This window comes from Ovis aries, chromosome 1 (genome assembly GCF_016772045.2).
Source record: "Ovis aries strain OAR_USU_Benz2616 breed Rambouillet chromosome 1, ARS-UI_Ramb_v3.0, whole genome shotgun sequence".
NCBI classification, from domain to species: Eukaryota; Metazoa; Chordata; class Mammalia; order Artiodactyla; family Bovidae; genus Ovis; species Ovis aries.
This window is the reverse complement of record NC_056054.1, coordinates 250160328-250187198: the sequence shown is the minus strand read 5'-3', so window position 1 is coordinate 250187198 and position 26871 is coordinate 250160328. Positions and strand designations below refer to the sequence as shown.

General features: G+C 49.5%; 1 protein-coding gene and 1 long non-coding RNA gene across 3 annotated transcripts in view; one reads left to right on the top strand and one right to left on the bottom strand.

The window, feature by feature from the left end:
- RBP1 (retinol binding protein 1) lies at positions 1 to 26501 on the bottom strand. The gene is given in 5 exon segments (XM_027959868.2): positions 1 to 243; positions 2602 to 2703; positions 25618 to 25796; positions 26253 to 26444; positions 26447 to 26501. Coding segments are annotated over 5 exon segments (579 nt in total). The 5' UTR covers positions 26499 to 26501; the 3' UTR covers positions 1 to 189.
- LOC121817255 (uncharacterized) overlaps positions 22646 to 26871 on the top strand; it is a 98730-nt gene continuing 94504 nt past the window's right edge. Inside the window, exons 1-2 of one of the 2 annotated variants that reach the window (XR_006057087.2) lie at positions 22646 to 22749; positions 22970 to 23295. This is a non-coding gene — a long non-coding RNA (uncharacterized LOC121817255). Of the gene's footprint in view, positions 22750 to 22969; positions 24609 to 26871 lie in introns of those variants that run through there. The other variant, XR_006057085.2, reaches the window with a different exon arrangement.

Below are 26871 nucleotides of genomic sequence, written 5' to 3'. Positions count from 1 at the left end.
TCAAGCAGAAACCACTTTTATTGGGATGGCTTCATTTGAAGACAAGGAAAACAGACAACACCAAGAGACAGACTCTGCTAACAGAGGCGGGGGTAGCCAGGCATCTCTGCGCCCATGCTGTGCAGAAAGGGGGGGACCCCGGTGTCCCGTCATGTCACTCATTCCTAGAGACCAAGATGTGCTCAAGCTTCAGTTCACCTTTTTGAATACTTGCTTGCAGACCACACCCTCCACTCTCATCTCCTGAAACAAAAACAGATTCTTGTTATTGGCCAAAGCAAGGTCACACTTGGGGCTCAGCATGTCCAGGGGCAGGAACTCTGAAAATACTCTGTGACTGCTATTTTTCCGCAAGAGTTGGTCTGAATGAGACAATTCCTTGGAGAGTCAGATGAGCTGGGTCGGGGGACATCAGTCTTGGCTATGCCCTCTAGATAGAGCTGGCTGGAGACAGATGTGGCTCAGAGCTGACCAAGAGGACCCTCGGATGCCTCCTTCCTCCCACTACCCTCAAGGAGCCAAAAGGCTTTAAGAACACCAGGCCTGAGCCCAGGTCAGAGACCGTGCCCAGATTTGCAAGAAATCAGGGCCAGAAGCAAGGCTCAACCCCTAAAGGGCTTAACAGGTCTCAGGTCACTGAGACCAGGGTTGCAAACTGGCATGGTGGTTCTAAGCTCCAGCTGCACATTGGCGTTACCTAGGGAGTTTGAAAAATGCCTGGGTCCCAGGCTAGACTAGTTATATCAGCATTTCAGTGGGTGGAGTCCTGGAATTGCTACATTAAAAGCTCCCAGGTAGTACTAAAATGCAGCAGGGCAGCCCCTGCTGAATGTCGCCAGCAAGAACGATAGCACAGTGTTTCTACACCTTCCAATTTTTTTTTTTTTTTTTTTGGGCAGGAGGCTGGAAATTTGAATATTTATGTAACATCTCCTAATTTTTAAGTTGTTAGCTGAAAAAGTGTGAAGCCCATGGATGGCCAAATAAAAGATGCCTGTGGCCCCTACTTTGTAACCTCTGGCAAAAAGTCACGGAACTTTTGAGCTGAAAGGGCTGATGAAGATCATCACATAACCCACCCTGATTGCTCTGCAGCTGGGGAAGTGGAGGCTCAGGGTCAGGTCAGGCATTGCAGCCCAGGCTATTAAGCTGCCTCTGAATATGATGTCCTTGTGCCTCTTCTTAGGGCACACACGTCCTGAAGCTCCTACAGACCCTGATCTTGGCAGAAGCCCTTTGTGGTAGGATGGTGTTTTCCAGATGAGGTTGAGGGAAAGAAAGCAGCTCCCCAAAGTACCTGGCGAGTCAGAATAGAACCCTGGTCACCTGTATGTGGCTCCCTTCTCAGAACACAGAGTTCCAAGGGAGCAGGAGTGACGCGAGGTCTCTGCTCAGAGGGCAGGTGGTACTTTAGACCCCCAGGGGCTAAGGCCCCTACTCTGGATGCGGATGTGCTTTTTCCCGATAATGATAGCGTAGACGCGGCTTTAACCAGCGGTCCCAGGCTGGAGGACCGGGTGAGGGAGGGGCCCACACCTGAGCCAAGAAAGGCTTCTCCTCTCCCGACCCAGACTGTTGAGATTGTGAGCAGATAGGGTAGGGGGTCCTTGGACATAAAAGAAACCACTTTTGACTGAAGCCATTTTGTGATCTAATGCCTGCCCTCAAACAGGTCTGAGTAAGTAATGATCTTAAGGGAAGTGAAGAAATGCAGGAATCAAGGAAAAGGAGTCAAGGAACTGTGATAAACAGAGGCTGGGTTCCTTCTCAAGGGATGCACATAACAATCTCTGGGTTCTGAAGGAACTAAAGCCCCCGCTCAGGTGAAGGATGGACATTTTCTGACCCTTGCAACTTCCATCAATTAAAGCTTGGACTCTGTCGACCTTTGTCCCATCTCAATGCTGAATTCTTCTCTGCTCAAGTCCCTTCATGAATACGCATGAGCCCTTGGCTTAAAACTTCCCCAATTTTGCTGTTTGGGAAGACATGGCTTTCAGAAAAATGCCCAGTGTTCTTACTTGCTGCAAGTAATAAATCCTTCCTTCTCCCAGTCTGTGGCTTGGTTGTATCTTTGGGCTTGACACCCACCAAGAGGTGAACCCAGTTCTGGGGTAGCAAGATCATGTCTTGAGAAGCTTAGAGAAGTCACCCTGGTTCTGGCTAGCCACAATTTGGCATGGTGAAAACGGGTATCATTTGGGAGCACATGTAAGTTATGTCATCTTCTAGCTGTGTTACTGGGATGTGAGCCTCCACGTCGTCTCCAAAAGAAGAATCACAACAGTACCTGGCCCATATGGTTGCTGAGACAATGGAAAGAGATATGGAATGCTAAAGGTTCCACATCTGATGGTTAGCAGATGCACCTCCTCACCTCCCTCTGATTGGACAATTGGGTCAGCCCAGACCTTAAACACATTGCTCTGTTTTTCAAATCACTCAAGCATCTTCTCCAGGGCCTTGGAAGAGAAGTTTCAGAGCAAAGCCAAGGCCCAGAAATGGTGCATTTTTCCAAAGTCCGCTCAGGCCCCAGCATGACCAGGACCTGTGGGGTCCAGCGTGGCTTACCCATCCACCTTCCCGACCTCCAGAACCTACCAGGTGCAGCTCGTCACCCTCAATCCACTGGGTCCAGCCACGTCCCTGCTTCTCGCCCTTCTGCACACACTCGAGCTTGTCCCCATCCCAGCTCACCGTGGTCTGCCGAGGCAAAAAAATACAGTTGTCATTCTGGAGCCAGCAGCCCCTGGGCTTTGGGGTAGGGGCAGCCCCAACCTTGAGAATCCAGGGTGCGCTCAAGTCAGTTTCATTAGAGAAATCTACAGCCTCGTGCTCCTTGCCCATCACATGCAAATCAGTTTTAAAATTTACAAAAACCTTCATAAATGTAAATGGGTAATTAGGAGAGAAAAAGTCACTGGGGTGGGGCTGACAGTGCAAAGGCTGAGAATGGGGCTGGGGCGGGCACGGATGCGGAACATGCTCAGGAAGCTCCTCAAGATGGGTTCCGTGTCCGGTTCAGGTTCCAGGGGACCGCAGTGGGGAAAGAGGAAGAAGCAACCTGTCTGCCCTTCTGGTCAGGCCGCCAACCCCTGCCCCCTACCCCACCTTTGAGCTCTCACATCTTCCCTGCGCCTCGTGTGCCACCACAGGTACTGGGCGTGCTGATGGCCAGACAGACAGCAGGAGGAGGCCCAGTCTCTGCACATGGATCTACCCAGAAATACAGAGCTGGGAGTGCTGGAATTTAGACGGGAGACAGCCCGGAAGCCCATGGGCTAGACTGGGACCTGTGAGCAGTGGGCGTCTCCCCTATCTGCAGCTGCCCACCTCCGGTCCATTGAGCTCTGCCCTACCTCCTGGAGAGGTCAGAACCCCATGTGTCCCTTCACTGTGAGGCTCTGAGCAAGTCCATCACTTCTCTGAGCCCCAGTGTCCTCATTTGTCATATGAGGTGGTCAGAGGCCATGAACTCAAGAGGCCTTGGCTACACAGAGGTAAGCTTCTAGGATTCTTGTGTTCCTGCCCTGCTTAGCTGAGAAGACAGTTAGCAATTGCCTGAAAAGGATTTAGGAGAGCAGGAGGAATCTAGGAAGTGGGTGTGGAGTGAGGGGTCCACTCCCTACTGGACCACCACCTGCCCCTTCCTACTCCACCCCCAGTCTCCAGCCTGGGTTTGCTGATCTCTACCGCCCCCTACTGTTGGGATGAAGCCTGCCGTGAGAGGCGGGCACAAAGGGGACAGGTGGAGCCGGTGTGTCCCCAGTTCCACCCAGGAATCAAGCTGCCCTCTGCTCCCGGAGCCCAGAGGGCGAGGGGCATGGGGGGACTTGGGGTGAGAGCGGCTTCTTTCCCTGGTCCAGAGATCACTTGGGGGGGCGCATGTCCAGCCCCAAGCCAGAGGGAAGGTTCCACCTCAGTCAGAGCAGAATGAACGTCTGAGAAGGTGGGTGTAGGGTAAAGGCTGCCAATGACCTCAAGCCATAGACAGAATGACCGTTCGCTGAGCGCCTTGTGCACACCCAGCCTGTGAAGGGAAGTGGGGACTGAAATCAACTTTAAGGAGCTCATAAGAACACTTGGCCTCCTCATCAACTGAGCTGCCCTTTATGTTTATTCAGAAGTCTCCCCTGCATACAGAGGGCTCCAGATGCACCCAGAGGCCAAGAAAGAACCGTGATGCTCAGTTACAAGAGATACACTTTTGTCTCTACTGGAAACATTAGAGCCAAGGAGCATATTCCTACCCTCCATCCTAGAAAATGCAAGAAATGCTCAAAAAAGATCACAGTAATAAAAGGAATATTGTAATCTTGCTTCTTCACAGATAATTACTCTAACATTTTGGTGCATTTCTGTCCAGTCTTTTTTCCTCTATGTATGAAAGTTGAAAGTGTTAGTTGCTCAGCTGTGTTCCACTCTTTTCGACCCCATGGACTGTAACCTGCCAGGATCTCTATGTATAATGTTTTTGTTTTTTAAAAGAGTGGGCTTCCCAAGTGGTAAAGAACCCGCCTGCCAACGCAGAAGACATAAGACACGCCGGTTTCAGGGTTGCATTAATTATGGTTTTGTACCCGTTTCTTCATTTAACAGAAGCAATTTTCCACTTTGACAAATATTCTCCATAAGCATCATTTTAATTGTTATGTAGTATATAGGAAATGGATACATAATTTGTAAGGCCCAGCCAGGAAAAAATGAAAATGAAGACCCCTTTTTAAAGAATGATTAAGGATGGTAAAGAACCCGCCTGCCAATGCAGGAGATGTAAGATTCCTGGGTTGGGAAGATCCCCTGGAGAAAGGCATGGCAACCCACTCCAGTATTCTTGCCTGGAGAATCCCATAGACAGAGGAGCCTGGCAGGCTATAGTTCTGGGGTTGCAAAGAGTCGGACACAACTGAAGCGACTTAGCAAGCACACAAGAATTTTAAGACAGTGACAGCAGAGCATTAAACCAAGGCAGGGGTCCTTCTGGGAACAGGAGCCTGTGGAGCTGCCTGATCACAGGCCCATGGAAAGCAGTCCTGGCAGTATTTCCTTGTACATGCACCATTATTTAGCCTGTTACCTATTCTTGGACATTTAGGTTATTTATAATTCTGTGCTACTATAAATAAGACTTCCATGTATACAGTTTTGAACACAATGTTTTGTTAGAATAAATTCTGAGGCAAAAAGCCTTGCATGAAAGAGTGAGCACACCTTTAAGGCTTTTGATAAATATCACCACCTTGGTCTCCAGAAGGCTCACACCTGCTTGCCTTCCCACATCAATTTCAGAGAACAAGCTTGCAAGAGATGTTCATTAATGGTAAAGCAGGCTTTGCTCCGGTGCTAACACGTTACCCTTTCCAGATCATTTGGCATCTTTTAATAGGGACCATTTGGATATAGATAATAAAAATACCTTATCAAAAGAATGATGGATGGTGCAATTTCAGGCTTCATGATAGATCTAGGGATTCAGGAAGTAGAAAGCTCTTGGAGTGTAGAGAACTCTTTGTTGCTGCTGCTGCTGCTGCTAAGTCACTTCAGTCGTGTCTGACTCTGTGCGACCCCATAGATGGCAGCCCACCAGGCTACCCCGTCCCCGGGATTCTCCAGGCAAGAACACTGGAGTGGGTTGCCATTTCCTTCTCTAATGCATCAAAGCCCTACAAATCAGACCCTCAAAGAGAAGGATCCCAAACACAGAAACGCTATGTCAGTTTCCACAGGAGGTACTTTCTCAGCCTAGAATTCTTGTTGACTCTTGACCCTGGGTGAGTTAGGCAGAAAAGAGACCGGTTCTTGTCTGTATTGAAGATCCAGGAGAGGCTGAGCTCAGAGAGGTTAGGTGACTTTCTCAGTGTCACCCAGCTAATGAAGAAAAGAACCTGGGCTGGAACATGGGCCTTACATGACGCAGTGTCCTCTTGTTTCCCAGCCCATGCAGGGTACCCAGCAGATGTCTGGTAAATTTTGAGGGGCTGCAGAGAAAACATGGGCATTACGCTAAGACTCTGAGCTGCCCCAAGAAGGAAGACCCTTCAGTTCAGCCCAACCATTGCTGGGTGTGGGTGCCGTGCCAGAGTTGGGTCCTGAAGACCCATGCCCCTAAGAGACCACCACAGAGAAGGGGGGACAGTGACATGCCAGGTGGTTATAGCTCAGTGTTGTAGGCGCTGGCGTCAGGGGAAGCACAGAGGCAGGAGGGCCCTCATTCTCGAGGAAATGTGACTAGCTTTCTAAAGTGGGAAGGCATTCCAGTCATTACAGACAAGCAGTCCAGTGCTGAAGGAGGGCGAGGTAGACAGGACCTGGACTATAACTGTGACAGGGGCCCAGAGCATGTCTTCAGTGCTTCCTGATGCTGCCTTTGCCCTCACATAGCCCCATGGCTCTGGTCTGCTGGTGGAACACTCACCAAGGGGCCAGAGAGCCTTCTGGGCTGTCCTCTGGGTTAAAGAGGCTGGGAAGCTCAGCTCTTGGTGTCTGTCTCCCTCCCATGCTGTATCAGGTTGACCCAGTATTGTCAGCAAAGAACACATTCCCTGGAGTCAACAGACCTGGACCCTCTGTCCTGAGCTGTGGGGAATGACCCTGGGCAACAGGAGGAACCTCTCTGAGCCTCGGGGCCCTCATCTATAAAAGAGGGATTCACAGTACCTTCTGTGGCAGACTGTTCCATCAGGAGCCCTGGTGGGTCATATGATGTTCACATCCTTGGGAAGCCCCCTCCCACACGGATTCTGGCCTTGGTGGTGTGAGTTGCTTTGGCCAATGGGACAGCAGGAAGCACAATACAAACAGTGCTTTCAGAAGCCCTGGGGGCTTACTGGGGGCTCATCATCTCAGGATCCTGCCTCTTGGGATGGAGCTGCTGTGCTTTAAGGAAGTGCAGGCTATTCTACATGGCATCTGGTCCCATCACTTCATGGCAAATAGATGGGGAAACAGTGACAGACTTTATCTTCTTGGGCTCCAAAATCACTGCAGATGGTGACTGCAGCCATGAAATTAAAAGACGCTTACTCCTTGGAAGGAATGTTATGACCAACCTAGACAGCATATTAAAAGTAGAGACATCACTTTGCCAACAACAAAGGTCCCTCTAGTCAAGGCTATGGTTTTTCCAGTAGTCATGTATGGATGTGAGAGTTGGACTATAAAGAAAGCTGAGTGCCGGAGAATTGATGCTTTTGAATTGTGGTATTGGAGAAGACTCTTGTGAGTCCCTTGGACTTCAAGGAGATCCAACCAGTCCATCCTAAAGGAAATCAGTCCTGAATACTCATTGGAAGGACTCAGGCTGAAGCTGAAACTCCAATACTTTGGCCACTTGATGAGAAGAACTGACTCATTGGAAGAGACCCTGATGCTGGGAAAGATTGAAGGCAGGAGGAGAAGGGGACGACAGAGGATGAGATGGCTGGATGGCATCACTGACTCAATGGACATGAATTTGAGTAAACTCCGGAAGTTGGCGATGGACAGGGAGGTCTGGCATGCTGCAGTCTATGGGGTCATAGAGTTGGACACAACTGAACAACTGAACTGAACTGAACTGAGGCTCTTCTACTGGAGTGAAAGACCGCATGATAAGCTCCAGAGGATGAGAAAAAGTGATCACTGTAGGAGAACTGAGGCTCCTCAACCAAGCCTTCAGCTGAATGCATTCATATGAAGCTGCGAGTACCCCATCAACCCACAGAACCATGAGTGAGAGTAAATGGTGGTTGTTTTAACATCTTACATTTTGGGGTGGTTTGTTAAGTGGCTTTGGATAACGACAAGATGCACTTTACCAGTTTATGCTGAGGATGAGAGAAAATGTACATAAATTGCATAGGGCCTGTGTATGGGGCCCTAGGTAATGGTGATCATGACGTCCAGAACTCAGATAAGGGTGGGATTCGCTTGTCAAAGTGGAACAATAACTAAAGCATTTGTTTCTCTTTTTTTAAGCCTTTCTTTTTAAAGTTGGAGTTTAGAGAAGTGATGGACAAGCTAATTACCATGGCTTAATGTTTCAGAAGCGCCTTCGCTTCCAGAAGACTTGGATCCAAGAGGAGACCCTGCAGGGCTGCCTGCTGACTCGGGTGCCTGGGAGCCCTGGGATGTCTGCTTCCCCTAAAATTTAATTAGTCTTTGTTTAAGTAGAAGACCTATTTGGAGACTCCCCACTGACAGCTGCGGTGGCTCTGAAAATGCGATTGAGTTCTCCCACTTTGCTATTCCCTGTTCATACTTGGTGGACATGGATTTTTCTTTTTTAAGCTTTGTATCCTGTGGGAATAAACCAGCCATTTCCTAGAGGAACAGATTTGTCCTAAGAACAGAAAAGGGGTGGGGAGTCAGGGAGGAGGGTGATCATCTATAAACGCGTAAGAGGACAGAAGGAAAGGATGTTGGGAAATGGGTGGGTAACAAACAATGGTTGCTTGTTTTCATATGACACAAAACATAGCTTATGATAACAATCTTTCCCGGAACCCAAGGACTTCTTCTGTGACCTCCCTCTGTGGTGAGTAGCCACCTTTGGCACATCAGGCAAAGCCTGGAATGAGGCTCAGCTTGCATTGTGAATGCAGATCTGAAAGGGTCTTTAAGAGGTCATTCAATTCAGTTTCCCAGCTTGGACACTCATCATGGCTTAATCCTGTAATCAGGGTCTAGTGGGGCACTTTTAGGCAAGAGGATGTTCCTGGTGCTTTATAAGAGGCACAGGAAGGCAGGTGCCAGTGGGAGCTGAGGTGGTACGGTACAGATCACAGAGACAGTGCGGTGTCCCCCCACCTCCGCACCATGGGCTCTGGGGCCCCTCTTTGGAACTGAAGCCCAGACAAGTCAAGGACAAGGGGAACGTATGGCCACCTTCAGCTCCCCTCCTAACAGTAATTCTCACAGACCATCTGAAGTCTGCAAACGAGCTGCAGACCAAGGTGGCTGGTTATAAAGCAAAGCCGGTCCAACTCTTCTATTAAAAACTAATAACCCCCCACACTTTGGCCTTGTCAGCAACTTTCCCAGAAACACTTGTACCGAAAGATGAGTGAAGACAGTCAGTCCTCTGACAGGGGACTGCCACTTCAAAAGTCATTATCCAGTTCCCCTGACCACTCAGAAACCCGAGCTGGCATGGAGGTGACATAGAAAACTCAGGTCCCCCAAGCAGCCTGAGGAAGCTGGTTCCAAGGATGCCTTGAGGCCTCTCACTCTGTCTGAGTGACCTATACTGGGAGTGACAGACCATTCCCACTAAATGGACCCAGTGACCTGGCATGAGCCACAGACAGTGAAATTCAACTTCACTGCCAAGAATTTATAACGATCCTTAGAGCCCCAAACATCCACTCCCACAAACAGGGGGATGATGGATCAGTGGTCCTTCGGCACTTGCCCTCCCAGCTCTGGGAGGCCTCTGCTTGGAGGCCTAGGGCTGGACCTGATTGCCTCTGTGGTTCCACAGCCAAGTCCTAAGAGGGGAGGTCTTGTCCATGGTTGGTTCTGCCTGCAAAGGCCAGAGCCCTCCAAAGCCTGTGCTCTTTAAATTTAAGGGGAAAATTGAAAATCCAGACAGTGACTAGACATTTTCTATACGTGTTGTGAAAGGATAAAAGATACAAATTGGCCATTCCTCCTGGAGTTTGGTGCTTCACCTTTTGAGGGTTTCTGGGAAAAGGAGGATGTTTTTAGACTCCAGTACTGTTAAATATGGAAGTGGGAGGGTAAGAAGGACAGGGAAAGTAAATGAGACCCTACCAAGTGCTGGGTATGGTACTGGGAGCGTTACAGCTCAAGCTTTACAGCTGATCAAAATTAGGCTTGTTAAGTAACCCGGCCAAGCCATCTCAGGGTTAGGGGTTGAGCCATCACTTGAACCCATTTCTTTCTGGCTGACTTCACGAGCTCCCCTGCCCAGGAGGCCAGGCTGGGTGATCTTCTGATCCATTACCAGGGGGCTGGCAATGACTTAAAATTAGCACATTCAGGGGAAAAGCCGATTCATTCTAAAAGCAGGTTAAAACTGGATTAATAAGACCTTAAAACACGAATAAGTAATTAGGTACATAAAAGCCATCAGAAGCAACAGCTATAGACCCGTAAAGCCACAGTAGGCCTCCGTGGGCATGGACAAATGTGATTCCAACACCATGAAGAAGCCAAGAGCAAATGATACCGTGAATCTTAGGACAAACAAAACAATAAAATGTTAAATCTTGACAAGTCATTTTTAAAAGTCCTTAAAAATTCCAGAAAGTACCCAGGATTAATTTTAAAACAACAAACTATCAGAGAGCTCAGGGTCCCGTGAGGCCAACGTTCTGAGGAAGAGGGAGTGAGGCTGGAGAAAGTCACGGGGTTCCCATGGAACTGGGCTCAGTCATTCCAGGGGCTCAGTGCTGAGGATGGCCCAAAGTCTGTACTGGACCCAAATTCTGCCATGAAGCAGCTCAGCCTGGAGGGAAGGCAGACATGCCAACTAGCACCAGTGCCACCTGCGTCCTGTTTGCTGGGTCCTTCCTGGTGGAAGTAACGGCATCCTGGCATTATTGCCATCATCATCATCCCCCCCAAATCAGGAACTGAATACTCACTGCATGCTGGGCAGGGTATTAAAGTGTGGGTCATATCAACACTTTGGCCACATGATGTGAACAACTGACTCACTGGAAAAGACCTGATGCTGAGAAAGATTGAGGACAGAAGGAGAAGAGGGCCGGAGGATGAGATGGTTGGATGGCATCACTGACTTGATGGACATGACCTTGGGCAAACTTTGGGAGATGGTGAGAGATAGGGAAGCCCGGTGTGCTGCAGTCCATGGGATTGCGAAGAGTCAGGCATGACTTGGCGACAACATATCTGATTTGATTGATTTGATTAACATATTTGATTCCCTAAACCTCTGGGGCAGGGATGCTTCTCCCCAGTTTACTTATGTGGAGACTGAGGCTTTATGGTCACTCAGCCATTGGGACTTCCCTAGTTATTTGGTGGTTAAGACTCCACCTTCCAGTACAGGGGACATGGGTTTGATCTCTGGTCAGGGAACTAAGATCCCATATGCCCTGGAACAACTAAGTCAGGGCACTACAACTAAACAGCCCACTCGCTGCCACTAGAGGGCCTAAAGAAGCCAAAAATAATAGATAACTTTTGAAAAAAGGTCCCCCAGTCATGAAGTGGGGAGATGAGGTCTGACCTCAGAGCGTATGCTCTTGGCTACTGGGCTCTGCATTTCCCTGATATAAGCTGACCCTTGAATGAACAATAAGGTTTTGCATCACAGCTCTGTGTAATCAAGGGCTTCCCTGCAGGCTCAGACAATAAAGAATCTGCCTGCAATGAGAGAGACCGGGGTTCAATTCCTGGGTTGGGAGGACCCCCTGGAGAAGAGAATGGCTACCCACTCCAGTGTTCTTGCCAGGAGAATCCCATGGACTGAGGAGCCTGGCGGGTTACAGTCTATGGGGTTGCAGACTTGGACACGACTGAGTGACTAACAACTGTCACTTTTCTGTGTAAGTGAACAACATTCAGCAAAGACAGGTTGCAAACCAGCCTCACATGCTAGAAACAGAAGGCAGGGAAGGTGAAGGTTCTGCTCTAAAGAGCTCACAGACTATTGAAGACAGACAGAGAATTTCTGCAGAATGGCAAGTGCTGCTAGAGGCACGTGATGGTAACTGTGGAAGTGGGAGGGCACCTCATCAGACTCTGAAGTGGAGACAGGTCCATCAGGGAAGGCTTCCTGGAGGAGGTGATGCTGGAATCGATGCCAGAAAACATCAAGAGTTAGGTTAAGAAACAGAAATTGTAAAAGAGGAATGAGGGAATTTCAGGCTAAGAGAATAGCTTGTACAGATGCAGGGAGCTCAGGGGGCTGCATGAGTGAGGCTTCCAAAATGGGCTTTGCCTGGCTGGACCCTTCTGGAAAGATACCCCTCAAGAAGACTAATTCCGCACCTCCAACCCCAGAATGTACCAGCATCTCTTTTTTCTCACTTCACAACTTTGTGGCTCCAACCCGCCAAACCTGGTACAATAGAAAATCTAAATATTTGCCTATCTGGCAGGCAGAGTTGGCTCTACTACTTGGGCAGGTACAAGGAATTGGTTTATTCCCAAGTCCACCTGCAGTGGAGGTGGAATAAAGGAGGGGCTGTCCTGCCAGAAGGTGCTCAGAGAGGCTCAGAAGAGCAGAGCCTACTCGGGGGAGGCCTCATCTCTTCCATGGGGACTTCTGGCCTCTATTTTTTTGTTTATCTTTCAAAGCAAACAGAAACAATTCCCGGAAGATAAGAGATGGCAACTCAGTAACCAGGGAAGGTCAAGCAGGTCAGGATGTCTTGACGAAGAATTCCTTTGAGTCTATATTACTTTTATCCACTGCAGGATACCAGCCCCTACCTTAGCATCTAAAACAAAGAAAATGCACAGTATTGTTTGTTGACTCAACAGAATAAATAAAATGGCAGAAAACATTCTAGGGGTACTCTTGTAAATTTTCAGGCAATGAACATACCCCTTTTTTCTTTTACAGACAAGCTGTCCTAGGCAAGGGGCTTTCCTCGTGGCTCAGACGGTAAAGAATCTGCCTGAAATGCAGAAGACCCGGGTTCGATCCCTGAGTCAGGAAGATCTCCTAGAGAAGGGAATGTCTACTCACTCCAGTACTCTTGCCTGGAGAATTCCATGGACAGAGGAGCCTGGCAGGCTACAGTTCATGGGGTCACAATGAGTCAGACACGACTGAGTCACTTTCACTTTTTCATCCTAGGCAATGTGGCTGTTTGTTCTTCCATAAATTAGCCTCATAGAAACAGGTTAGTTTCCAGCCACTTCTCCCTGACTCTGAACCCACGGCCTGCCCATTGCTCCACAGGAACATCTTGCTGCCATGGATACAACTGCCATTGAACCTGGCAGACTGTGTGTGAGGCTGGTCTGGCCATCAGGCAGCAACTTGCCTGACCTAGCTGGGCACTGGTCAGGGACCCAATGACAGCCTTGGACAGAGGCTGGTCTGGACTCCAGTCCATCTCCACCTCTTTCTAGCTGGGTGATCCCAGCTATTTACCTTTTGAACTCATCTGCAAAATGGGGCTAATGAGTCCTGCCATAGAACAAAGCCATCAGGAGGAAATGAAACAAGGGTTTGGAAGGACTTGTTTTAGAGCTGGACTCTTCTTAGCTCTTGGCCTTGCCCTCCATGCCCCTGTTCTCAGTGGCTGTAAAGAGGCAGGTGCCTCTGCAGCCCAGCCTCTGCACATGTAACCTACGAGCTCTTCTCTCAGTGGCCAGGTGTCTCTTCACACAATACCACCTGCAGAATTTGGCTCCTGGAGGACAGTTTATAAAGTGAGCGAGTTACTGATAACAACTCCTACTGATGGAACAGTTGACTGCAGGCTTTCCTGCACCTAATCCTCTTTGTGAAGCAGATATCCCTTACTTGATAATTATTCCCATTTCATAGACAAGTGAAGGCATAGGAAGGTGAAGTAACTGGCTAAATGACACCCAATTTGTTAAGCGGCAGAGATGGGACTCCAAAGATGAACTGAACCAATTATGAACCCCAGGCCCTGCCACGAAGGAAAATGGACTGCGGACAAGCAAGAGTTTAGAGGAAGGCCAAAACAGCTACCCTCGGCCTGGAAGCTGCAGATCTTGGCCAGCAGGGCAGCCTCCACTGCCAGGGAGAATGAGATGAAAGCCAAACCTCTCACCTCCCCTACCCATCCCGTCCCAGGACATCACAGCTTCCCTGGGGGACACAGCATTTGAGACTGCAAAAGTCTCGCAGAGAAATTAATTCAGAGCCCTGACCCCTTAACATAACAATGCTTCCATCTTTCTCTGGTAACAACCTGAAGTTAGACAGCCTGGATCTAAATCCTGGCTCTACCAGCTAGCTCCCTGATCTCAGACAAATGATATCTATTCATTTCTTATTAATATTTCCTTCAATCTAGGAAGAATTTTGGCATCTTTATCATAGAATTGTGAGGATTCAAAGAATTAATGCAATAGTGTTTAGAATGCAATAGTGTTTAGAATCCATATTACCAACACACATTAGCTAGCTTTTAATGGCAAGTAGATCTCGTAGATATGGTGGATGATGACCACCTATACTGTTTGAGGTTCCACTGTTTTTCTACTCATTTCATAAACACACTGGAGCTAATTGTGCCAGGCACTAGAGATACAAAGGTGTGGGCCCCACTGCTCAGCATCTCAAATGCACTGAGCATCACAGGCGCCCTGGGGCAGCACCTGCAGAGAGGGACAAGGAGGCAGAGGGGAGGATGAAGGGGGATGGGAAGTCAGGATGAGGTCTGTGGAGCAGTTAAACCTGGGCTGGTCCTGACCATAAGTTAAGTATCCTCCCAGGCAGAGGAAGCAGGGTACTTATCCCAGGGAAGAGTGCAAAGAGGTGCAAAAGAGGATGGTGTGTGCAAATGGTGGGATGGGGCTAAGTGAAAGGTGTGAGGCGAGTGTGGGGCTAGATAGGCAAGCGCTGCCATGTTCTGAGGTCCTGAATGCTGTCTGGATTTTGCCCATCAGCCCTGGGGAGACTCTTCGGATTTTGAGCTGGGGAGTAGAAGCGTGATCCATTTCTCTTTTTATTAAAAAAATTTTTTTGCCCATTCCATGCAGCATGTGAGATCTTAGTTTCCTGACCAGGGATTGAACCCTTTCACCCTGCATTGGAAGTGTGGAGTCTTAATCACTGGACTTCCAGGGAAACCCCCATTTCCCTCTTCAGAATGTGAAGGATGGTAGATGGGAGATTAGTGTGAAGATACTGGAGTAATTAAATGAAATTCTCCGTGGAAAGCGCTGAGCCTGGCACATACTAAGGGTAAGAGATGTTAACTGTTATTATTATTACAGGCAAGAGATACTCAGACGATGGTGAAAGGGGAGAGAGAGATTAAGAAGCAGAATCTATGGAACTTGTGGATGAGTTGTCCATAAACACTTTCCATTTATCTTCACAGCAATCACTTTCATGGCTACACAGCGGTCTATGGAATTAAAAGCCCACAGTCACTCTAAACAGCTGCTGCCCCAGGCGTTTAGGGACAATAGCAGGAGGCGGCCTGTTGTGTAAACCACGCAAAGTTGGGAGTCAGAGGTCTGAAGTTGAATCCTGGACTATGGTTAACCAGGAGTGTGACGCTGGCAGGACCATGGGCCCCTGTCTGTTAAAAAGAAGAGTACCTCTCGGCTCTAGGATTGTTAGAGGACTGAATATATAATACATTATACATCAGGCACTAGGGCGGAGCCTGCCATACATAGCCCTCAGAGGGTGGCTCTGATTCTATGGGCTGTTGGGGATTATTACTGCCCAGCTTCTACAATTTTCTTTGTACAAATATTAATAGATACAGCCTATCTTCTGAATGCTTTTCCTGGAATGTAATTCCATAAGTGGATCTCTGAGTCAAAGAATAAGATGATTTTTCTGACTCATTGAACACTGGATTCCCCCCGCCACCCACCCTCCCCCACCCCCACCCCCGGCCCGCCCTGCTCATTTTCTGAGTGCAGGGCCAGTTTTACTGTAAGGTTGGCAAAGACCTATTTTGCAGGCTGGGTTCTCCCCCCAGTCCTGACTTTATGTTCTTCACACTCATCTTGCTTTATAGTTTTCCCCCAGACTATGTTGTCCTTGGACCCTCAGGTCAAGAAAGAAAGGAGGGAGGGAAGAAGGAATCTAAGCTATTTGCATACTATAGGAAACAAGTAGAGTCTTTAGGAATTTAACCAAAATAACTGTGCTCTCGTGGTAGAAATTCAGGTGGCATGAGGTGACCTGGGGTTCCTCTTTGAGGACAAGGGGTGGTGTGTGTGAATGTGCGTGTGTGACGCTCTAGCACAACTCCATTTATACAACACAGACAGCTACAAAAATGCTTCCCAGGGAGGAAGCTTTTGTGAATCAGGCAGTCTCTGCTGTCAGAGGAGCTTCTAGTCAACTTGAAGTCATACAGGAATAAATCCCCGAGCCCAGGTGAGATGTCTGCCAATGTTGATTTCCAGGCAGACTTCCGTGGAGAAAGGGGAGTCATGTTTACAGCCTCTGGGTGCCTGGAGGGGGTTTCCCAGTTCCAGGTCCTGTGCACCTGTGAGGGCCTAGAAATCCTGAGTGACTGGGATGGTAAACCAGCAAAAAGGAGGCTCCCACGCTGAGCACACATGCACAGTTTCAGCTGTGTTTAGACACAGTGTTCAGACCTGTCTATCTGGGACTTTTGGAGGTGGGTACAACACGGCTGAAGGTGAAGCCCTGGATCACTCCCAACACCCTGAGGCTGTCCTTCTCCCCTTCAACCCACACTCCAGCCTCTCATGTGGGGCCTGCCTTGGATGGGCGGCCCAGGGAGGTGGAGCTCCCGCTCTGCCTGCAGAGACCCATCTCCAGGCACCACACACCCTCTCCCACCCCCTCAGAGTCCTTGTGGGCTCAGCTGCTGCTTGAGATTAGTCAGAAACAAGAGCCCAGTACTAGCAGACCTCCAAGCTTTAGTCAGAGAATAATATTCCAACTCCCACTGTGTACTCACCATACACCAACACTGTGGTAACCGCTTAGCTTGCATTTAGCACATAGAATTTTGTAAAGTATCTTCCACCTGATGTGCTCTCTTAGAACCTTGCCACATCTGCACTGAGGTGTGGAGTCCATGTTCCCTTCCTTGGGAAGATGGGTGGGCCTTCGGGACTGCCTGAACCAACAGAGTATGGCAAAATTCTTTCTATATGACTTCAGAGGCTAAGCAGATTATAAGAACGTCATATACTTCTCCTTTATTCTCTTGGCCCCCTTTTTCTTGGAACCCGGTTGCCATGTTGTGAGGAAGCTCAAGCAGCCAGTAGAGAGTGAGTATGAGTGAGCCATCTGGAAAGTGGACCCTCCAATGCCTCACAGATGTGGCACACAGCAGGGACCAGCCTGCCTTTTTGAGCCCTGCCCAAATTGCAGATTCATGAAGAAAATACAGAACTGTTATTGTTTTGGAGTCTTGGAGCACTAAGTTTTGGAGTGGTTTGTTACATAGCAATAGAAATTTGCGATAATTCATCACCACATAGTTTTCACAACAATCCTATCAGTGGTACTGTTAATATCTTTGGCTCCTGTTTACAAATGAGAACACTGAGGTCCAAAGAGATAGAGTATGTTCCCAAAGGAAACACAGCTGGAGGGTGGACCCAGGATTCAAATCCAGGTCCATCTCAAAGCCAAGACTCCCAGTTGCTCTGCTGTATCCTGGACTTGTCCAGCTGCACAGACTGTTGGTGTCACTTACTCGGACCCTGAGTCACAAACCATCGTGGGCTGCTGCAAGTTTGGTGTCTCCAGGCATCCACATGGACTGGAGGGCATCTCTCCACTTTCATTCAGTCCCCATCAATGGGCACCCTTAACTCCAGCACACTGAACCATGAAAAGAACATCATCGGAACCTGGGCATGGGCCAGCCCACTTCCTCATTTCTCTTTCTTAGTAGTTATCATAAGCATGCTCTTTGAACCCACAGCATCAGCATCAGTCAGGAACTTGTTAGAAAAGCTCTTGGTTCCTACTCGAGACTTTCTGAATCAGAAAATCGGGATGTGGGGCAAGTTTAAGTTTGAGAACTACTGCTCTAACTCCTACGTGGTTCTTAACCTATGATATGTAGGAGTCTATGTCACAAGATGTTTTTAGATGCAAGCAACAGGAAAACTGCAAAACGCTTCAGGGGAAAAAGAAAAGGAACATACTAGCTGGTTCAAGGATGTGAGAAGTCTCGGAATGGTGTTGTATCAGGAGTTCCAGCAGCCCTCCAGTGTCGTGGTTTCTCTCTCCCTCTCTCTTTCTCAGTTATTTCTGCTTATCTACTGGCCTCATTTTATTTTTTCCTTCTGTTCGATTTTTCCTGCAGCCATGGAAGGTGGCAGGAAACATACGACTGGCCCAGTCACACACACAATCGCGGGACAGGCCACAGGACACTGTCACGGCCCTGGTTTAAGGTGCTCAACCCAGGAGAGACGACGTACTGGGATTTGCAGCTTCACCAGAACCCACAGGTAAGTAGGGGTCATTCCCACGAAAAAGAAGGTCCTTCTTTGGGTGGGTAGCAGAGCAATGTTGATGAGAAAAACAAATAGTTGTAATCCTCCAGTAAACATGTGGCCATCACAAGAGCACTGCCTGTAGGCCAGGGTCTCAGAGGGATTTCCCCCTGCTTGTTGGACATAGTATAGTGGCTTCACAAGGCCCTATTTCCTGTGCTATCACCCTAGTCCTCAGAATGTGCTGTGAGCCAGGTGGAGCGGCAATCACAATGCCCATTTAGCAGATGTGAAAACAGAGGCAGTGTGTTCAGTCATTTAAGGTCACTTTGTTAACTAAGTAAGAGGGGAGGATTCAAAACCAGATGTCTAACTCTAATACCAGCACTCCTTTCTCCACACCCCCAAGCCTTCTCACCACTCTCTTCCAGGTTGTGATGAGGCTCACAATAAGGAATTGAGGTGCTAGTCCTTAGCAGAGCTCCATGAAAGATTTTGTAATGTAGAGTGTTATAAACAGACAAGTTGGAATCCTTCCTCTGCTACCAGCTGACTGAGTGACTTTGGGCTAAAAAGATTCCTCACCCGGGAGCCTCAGATTTCCATCTGTAAAGTGGGCATAATGTTACTTACCGAACAGCATTTGTTGTGGGGACCAAGAGAGAAAAAAGTGCTAAAATCATCAGGGGCAGGCATGGCACTTGGTAAGGATTTAGCACATGTTATTTCCCTTTGTTCCTAACAAAACCCGAAACCTAACAAACAAGTGTGATTCTTGAAAGCTACTTTGTGAATTTTATTTGGGTTGCTTTAATTCTCCTTTTTGTAATCCTCAAAAGCATGCTGCAGACACTCATTTCAAAGGTCGAAGAACTTTAGCTAAGACATGAAAGACACTCCGTGTTTCCTTCCTGGAAAGGACCCAGCCAAATGCTGGGGCCCTGATCTGGGCAGGGGCGGCTCTCAGAAAGCTCTCAAACCCACTGGCATTCTCAGCTCTGCAGCCCAGGGAGTGAATTCTGCCATTGACATCGTGTTTTTGTTTTTTTAAAAATAAGAATCAAAGAAATCTGTTTAATGAATCAAGAATAGGATCAGAAAGCTGGCAAAAGGGTTTAAGCCAAACTGTTAACAGAGGTTTGGCAGATACTTAGATGCATGAATGGATGGATGAAAGTAAGTCAAGGAGGGAAGGAAATGAAACATGTAAGTGCTGATATAGAAAGATGCTGAAGAAATATTATTGAGAAAACAATGTACAAAGAGGTAGATCTTTTCTTTCTTCCCTCTTTTCTTTTTCTCCTTCCTTCTTTCCCCTCCCTCCCTCCTCTCTCTCTCTGTTTCTCTTTCTGTTTTTTCTGGCTTTTAGTAGAAATATTGACCAATTTGGGGGGAGCTTCCCAGGTGGCTCAGTGGTAAAGAATCTGCCTGCTAATGCAGGAGATGTGGGTTTGATCCCTGGGTCGGAAAGATCCCCTGGAGAAGGAAATGGAAATCCATTCTAGTATTCTTGTCTGGAAAATCCCACGGACAGAGGAACCTGGAGGACTACAGTTCATGGGATCGCAAGAGTCACAACTTAGTTCACTAATAACAATTGACCAGTTATCTACTCAATAGCTGCAGAGCTGCTGGCTTCTGTATTTGAGGACGATTTTGGGACAGACCAGCCAGAAACAGTACCAGTGATTACCTCTGGGGAGTGGGAATGAGGCTGAGTAAGGAAGGGGCCTTTCCTTCTCAGTCCACTTTCTCCTGTGCTGTTTGAATTCTTTTTTTTTTCTTTTACCATAAAAACAGACAGCAGCAACAGAAGGCTGGAAGCGGAAGGCAGGCTCTGTGGAAGGGGTCATCCTGAGTTCAAGGCTGGAGCTGGAAGCGAGGCCTCTGCCTGGGAGGAGGAGCCCGCTCCTGAGTGAACAAAGCTGCAGTTTCCCTGGGGTCCATGGTGGGATGACAAATGGCCCTTCTGCCACCAGCACACAGAGCCAGGCTTCTGGCTGAGACCCTGGCCGAGGCTAGTCTTCTCCCATAAAAGCAGCTAGTGCCGGGGGAGCTGGAATCAAGAGTCAGATCATTCTTTGCACTGAGGGGCTCCTTGGCCTGGGTGTGGGGAACAGTATTTGAAGTGAAAGAGCACCTCTCTTTTGTCAGGTCCCCCACTCTGCCAAGGCCTCCATCTGCTAGATTCAATAAATAATATTGGTTTTAAACTGGGCCTGCAATTTCATCTTAATGGATAAAGGCATGCAGGAGGTGGTGGAGAAAAGCTGGACCCAGGCTTGACACATTTCCACCAAGATGACAGCCCTGACTGCTTGCGGTCATGTAAAGATCTGAACACAACCAACTGGAAATGTGAGCTGAGTGATCCTGGGCTCCATAGATCTGAGTCCCTCCACCCGTCAGCCTGGGGAGAGACTGCAGAGCCATTTTAGGTGGTGCTGGACATGGCTGCCATGTCCGGAGGGGTCCAGGAATGGGCTAAGCCATCTGGTGGCATGTGGCCCTCTACACTGGGCCTAAAAACTATCGCTGAGTGTTTTCCACTTTTTCTAGAGACGCAATTACAGAGAGGTCTCTTTTCTCCAAAGTGGTGGTTCTCAAGGTTTAGTTCAACCAGAACCACCTGGTGGCTTATTGGAACCCAGATTGTAGGCCTCGCCCCCAAAGTTCCTGATCTGGGAGGCCAGGGGTCTGGCTGGAAAATCTGTTTTTCTAACAAGTCCTCACACACTGCTGCTGCTGCTGATCTCAGCTCTGGGAACCACTGCTCTCAGGAACGCACAACACAAACAATGATATATGGCTGTTTGATCCTGGACTTCAGGTAATGGAGTGGGCAAGAGCTGGGGAAAAGTGGAAAAGGTCCCATCAAATGGGAGCAACTGCGACCATGTTCCGGGGATCTACATGGCACAGAACTAAAAGGGCACCCAGCCTTTTCAGCAGTCTTGATTCTGCTGGGGTATGAACAGCCAGGATTATGGATTTTCCTATGACATAACAATCTTTGGCAATCACTGGCAATTGGCTCTGAAATTTGTCAAACACGGTACAAGCCAAACAAAACACATCTGCAGGCCGGATTTCATCCTCTGGCTGCTGTTCTAGAAGACAGATAAGGTTTCCAGGGAAACATGCAGGAGCAGAGCTCTCTGGGCCCTTTGGGGAGGGTGGCAGCCTGACCACACCTCTCCCAGGCTCTCTGGCGCCCATCTGGTTACCTCCAGGCCCCCTACTGGGGCCCCAGCACTGCCCTCTTCTCCAGCCACACCCTATACTTGGCCACATGAAGTCTGTGCAGGCTGCACCTCTTTCCCTGGTAAAACCCCTCACAGCTAGGCCTTCTCTGACCTCTGGGCCCAATTCTTACTTGTCCTTCAAGGCTCCCCACGGCTCCAGGGAACCCTCCTTGACCACTGCCTGCTCTTCGCCCTACCAGCCCTGTGTTCCCAGTCCACTGTGCTTCCACCACTGCACCGGGTGTAAAGGCCTGAGGATGTGTCTGGCTCCTCCACTGGCCTGGGTGCCTTTGTGTCCCCAGGCTGAGCCCAGGGCTGGTGTGGGACAGGTTTGAAATAGCAAGTACCAAGTGCTGTTGGAGAAGACACTTGAGACCCCCTTGGACTGCAAGGAGATCAAACCAAATCTTTTAGGATTGACCCAAAAAGAAATCAACCCTGACTATTCATTGGAAGGACTGATGCTGAAGCTGAATCTCCAATACTTTGGCCAGCTGATGGGAAGAACTGACTCATTGGAAAAGACCCTGATGCTGGGAAAGACTGAAAGCAGGAGGAGAAAGGGATGACAGAGGATGAGATGGTTGGATGGTATCACTGACTCAATGAACATGAGTTTGAGCAAGCTCTGGGAGAAGGTGAAGGACAGGGAAGCCTGGTGGGCTGCAGTCCATGGGGTTGCAGAGTCAGACACAACCGAGTGACTGAACAACGATAAAAACAAGAGCTATTCTCTTGGCCTTGGCTTTGTTCTCATCCTTTCTGTTGTCTGCCAATTTCCTGCCTATCCTAAGCCACTGCTGAGACTCCACTTTCTGCGGGAATAGCTTCTGACCTCCCAGACCCGGGGGTCCTTCTCTGCCTGTCCCTCCCCGTCAGCACACCATCTCAGTATGATCGGCTGCTTTGGTCTGTTGCCTCCCATTACACTGAGCTCCAGGAGGGCAGGACTCCCGTGTGATTCATGTCAGTAACACGAGGGCTGCAAAGATAAACACCAACGAAATGCTTGTAGGACCAAGAAAGGAATGAACATAATAGGTGAAAATGAGCTACTTGTAATGTGCTGGGAAGAACGTGTTAGAATGAGGCCAACTGATGCTGAGAACTGTCTTCCTCCAGCCACAGCTCCTCCTGCTGGGTGCAGAGCACGGGGAGCAGAAGGGACATTATCTTTGGCTACCACCTTGCTCAGAACCGCCCTGGCCTGGGCTATGTGGCCTCTTGCAGGCAGCTCCCCTCCATTCACAAGGGCAGGCTAGATAGTTGCTATCATTGTATTATCCTGCACCCTCCCTTAGCCATGCTCTTCCCTGTGGCTACCCAATACGACTGGACAGCTGGGAAGAAGGACTTCTCTGCAGTCAGGGGCCAAAGGAAGGCTAGAGCAGAGAGAGGGCAGTCCATCTTCTCCATTCGCAACAGCAAGGTGAGTGCCTGCTGTCTACTCGAGAGGGGGCCTCCCTGAATCCTGAGACAGCAGACGTGACCGTGAGTCCTCACCCAATGTCACTGAGTTTGCCCAACTGCTGGGCTCCCTGATCTGTTCACCTATGGCAGAACTAATGGCTAAGAAAAGAGGGTGGCCAAACCCTTCCCTTCCTCCCTCCTGCCCACCCACCCACCCACCTTCCCATTTTCTGTTACAGTAAGTTGTGATGTCACCACCTCCAGAACTCCTTCTGGGATCCCCTCCTCTGGTGCTTCCCTTTGTCACCACTGATCACACTGTGTTCTGAGCCTCTGTGCATCTGTCTCCACCACAAAGACTGTGGGTTCCTGGACATCAGAGATTGCGACATGTTCCACTGGGTCAGACCACATGCAAACCCTCCCTCGGCCACTTTCTTAATCCACCAAGGTCACACAACAAGAAATCTTGCCTTGGTTTTCTTGTCTGTAAAATGGGGTTAAAATCAGTGTTGTGAAAATTCAGTGAGTTAAAATAAAACGGGAACAGTACTTCAGCACTCAATGAGTACAGGCATGCCTTGTTTTATTGCACTTCGGAAATACTGTGGGTTTTTATTTTGGCCATGCTGCTGGGCATGTGGGATCTTAGTTCTCTAACAAAGGATTGAACCTGCATTGGAAGTGCAGGGTCTTAACCACTGGACCACTCGGGGAGTCCCTGATGACACTGCGCTTTTTAGATCGAAGGTGTGTGGCAAATTTGCATCAGACAAGTCATTTTTGTCTGATTGATTGATGCCATTTTTCCAACAGCATTTGCCATTTTTCCAACAGCATTTGCTCACATTTGGTCTCTGTGTCACACTTTGGTAATTCTCCCAGTATTTCACACTTTTTCACTATTTGTTATGGTGATCTGTGATCAGTAATCTTTGACAGTACTATATTGCAAAAAGATTATAACTTGCCCAGGGCTCAGATGATGGTGAGCATTTCAGTTAAGGTGTATACACTATTATTTACACGTAATATAATTGCAAATTTAATAAACCACAGTCTAGGATAGCCAAAAGTTTTATATGCACTGGGAAAAGGAAAACTCTGTATGACTCGCTTTATTTCGATGTTCATTTTATTGCAGAGATCTGGGGCTGGACCTGCAATCTCTCCGAGGTCTGCTTGTATTAACTAGTATTACCAGGTGATCAATAAATGCTTCATGCATTAATGGATGAGAGTGAGAATGAAAGAGCAAAGATAATTAGCCAAGCAAGTATAAGCCAGCACATTCCAGAAGTGGCAATGACCCAAAATAAACAGAGATGCTTGCTGTGCCTTCTAAGTACCTCAAGAGTAGGCTGGGGACAAGGACGGTTCTCACATTCGGTTCCAGGCAAGGAGCCAGGGACCAGACCTTGGGCAGTGGTCCGACAGGCAGGGCCCCCACTTTATCAAGGCAGACTCTGACTGAAAGTCTCCTTTCCCACTGTGAGCCTCTTTGAGGATTAAGAGGCCTTGGGCGTTTAGAAGCATGACCTGACATTTCACTACAACCACAGTGTTTTCTCCCTCCAGCGGCCTCTCTGAGGATCCGCCTTGCCAGCCACCCCCTCTTCCGCCACTATTCCGAGTGTAATCACTGACTCCTGATCCCCTTCAGATGAATCAACAAGTCAGGAAGGGTGAGTCATCCTGGCCTGGGGCTCTTTATCCCCAGACACTGGCACTCCTTCAACCACAGTCAACCAAAGCCCAGGCACGGGGTTCCACAAAGGCTACCTACAGAGGAGCTTAGCCCAGAGCAGGAGTCTGGGCCTCAAAGTCCCACCTCTTCAATCTCTTCGCCTGGGAGCCTCAGTCATTGAGAAATATGAGGTTAGTAATCCCTCCTTCACTGTGGAGTAAAACAGCTGGCACAGTGCAAGGCATGGAGTAGCCCCTCAGTGAAGGGTGGGAAGGGACGGGGAAGAAGAATGAGGAGAATCTCATCAGGAAGCAAGGCAGGCCCCTAGGTCCGGACCCACGACTGTGAGAGCGAGGCAGACGGCACCCTGACCTCCCAGCGATCTCCAGGATGTTGATGGAGGCCCAAGGCTGACCTTCCGGAGGCAGCCTGGTGGCGCTAATTGGGGTCTCCAGGTCACCAACTTCCCACCCTTGTTTACGGGTGGCTTACTCCCCTCCTCCACTGCTGCTCCTTCTGGCCTGGGCTGCAGGGGCATTGACCCACTGAGTAGGTGCTGGCTGCGGGGTTCAAAGGCAGCCAGCCGCCTGGAAGCAGTGGAAGATAGGGAAGGCACTGGCCGGGAGCCAAACCCCAGTTTGGGGATGAGGAGGGGCAGGGCAGAAGGCATAGATCACAGTGCCCCCTGCTCCCTAAAGTGACTTCATGCTCTGCCATGTAGAAAGTTTACACTTGAAAAAGGTTGCCTATGTTTGGCCTTGCCTTCCTCCCTTCTCTCTTTTCTCCCCCATGCTACCGTACAGATAGAGTCAACAGATTTGCCTGGAATTCCTGCCCAGCCCTGCCCTAGCTGTGCTACTCCAGGCACATCTCTTTGAGACTGTTTCCTCATCTGTAAAATGGGCATCCTCAGACCTCCCTCAAGGGTTGTGATGATTGGATGAAGTCAAGCATATAAAGAAAGCATTGGCTCAAAGCCAGGACATGGTAGCCAGTCAACAAGCCACAGCTTTCCTGTTACTGTCTGGTTAGGATGTAAGGGGAACTTGATGAGTCAGGTGCTGCCTACCTTGGGGGCTGGGACTGGGAACATCTCCCGCCCCTCAGAACACAGGGCCCTTGCTCCCCTCTGGGATCACCCAGCCCCACCTTTGTCAGGAACCCTGGGAAGGAGATGCGCAGGCAAACACAAAGCCTCACCATGCACTTGCGGTCGTCTATGCCCGTCAGATCCTCCTCAAACTCCTTCCCAACCTGGAAGTCCATGATGTAGTTCCTAAAAGTGCTCAGCGTGCGGATGATCATGTGGTCGCCTTCCTGCACGATCTCTTTGTCTGGCTTCAGCAAGTTGGCGATTTTGCGCAAGGCCACATTGACATCTGCAGAGAGTGCCAGGGTAGAGAGTTGGCTGAAAACATTTGGAGAACTGCTGCCAAGGTAGTGGGGCCCTACGAGCCTGCTCCCCCCGCCCCTAAGAAAACCACTGGAGTTCCTTGCTCGATTAACACGGCCTCTGCGTGCAGCTGGCTTGTCCTTTTCTTTCTTTCCTTTTCTTCCACAACAAAGTTTTCTGCCCTATGCTAAACCTTTGAAAACAAAAACTAGCCAACCAAGCCCAACTTTTCTAATGAAATCCTCCACGTCGAGAGCCAAATATCAGACACCGACCACCATGACCCCAAACAACCCCCGCCCCGTCCGCGGCCCGGGTGCTCTGGCCGGCGGTAAGGCCTAACCGAGGCAGGCAGACGGGCGGCCGGCTCGGAAGGGCGCGGGGATCCCACCCTCAGACGTCTGGCCGGGCGCCCGGGCAGAGCGCGGCGGGCAGCGCTTACCCAGCGCGCGCAAGTACTCCTCGAAATTCTCGTTGGCCAGCATCTTCCAGTACCCGGTAAAGTCGACCGGCATTTCGGGGGGACGACTGGGGCCCGACGGGGACCGAACGGGCCGGAGTAGATGTGGGCAGGCGGTGCGATCTGGGTGGTGGGCGGCCCGGAAATGTGCGTCCTCCGGAGGCAGGGGGCTCTCGGGGCGGCGACAGCTGGATTGCAGGCGCGCACAAAGCCGGCGGGAGGATCCATCGCAGCGGTCGCTCCGCCCCTCTCAGTGGGGCGGGGGCGGGGAGGGCGCAGGGCCAGGTTCCTCAGACCTTCAGTTCGCTTCCCTGGGAGGGAAAGGGAGAGGAGGTGAGGGTGAAGGGTGCTTAAATGATTCCAAACTCTTAGGTTCCTGCGGATTCCTTCAGACGCCTTGAACTTTTCACGTTCAGCGGCCACTTGAGGATTGGGAAGGTCTCGGGGCTGGCTGGAGTAACTAGGGAACGGTGTCTCTCCCAGGCTTTTGTCTTAAATCCCTGCGGGTGGCTCGGCCTGTGGGGGTCCAGGATCCGGAAGGCTGGGCAGTTCAACTCCGGGAAAGAAAAATGAGGCACTCCCCCCCCCCCCCCCCCCCCCC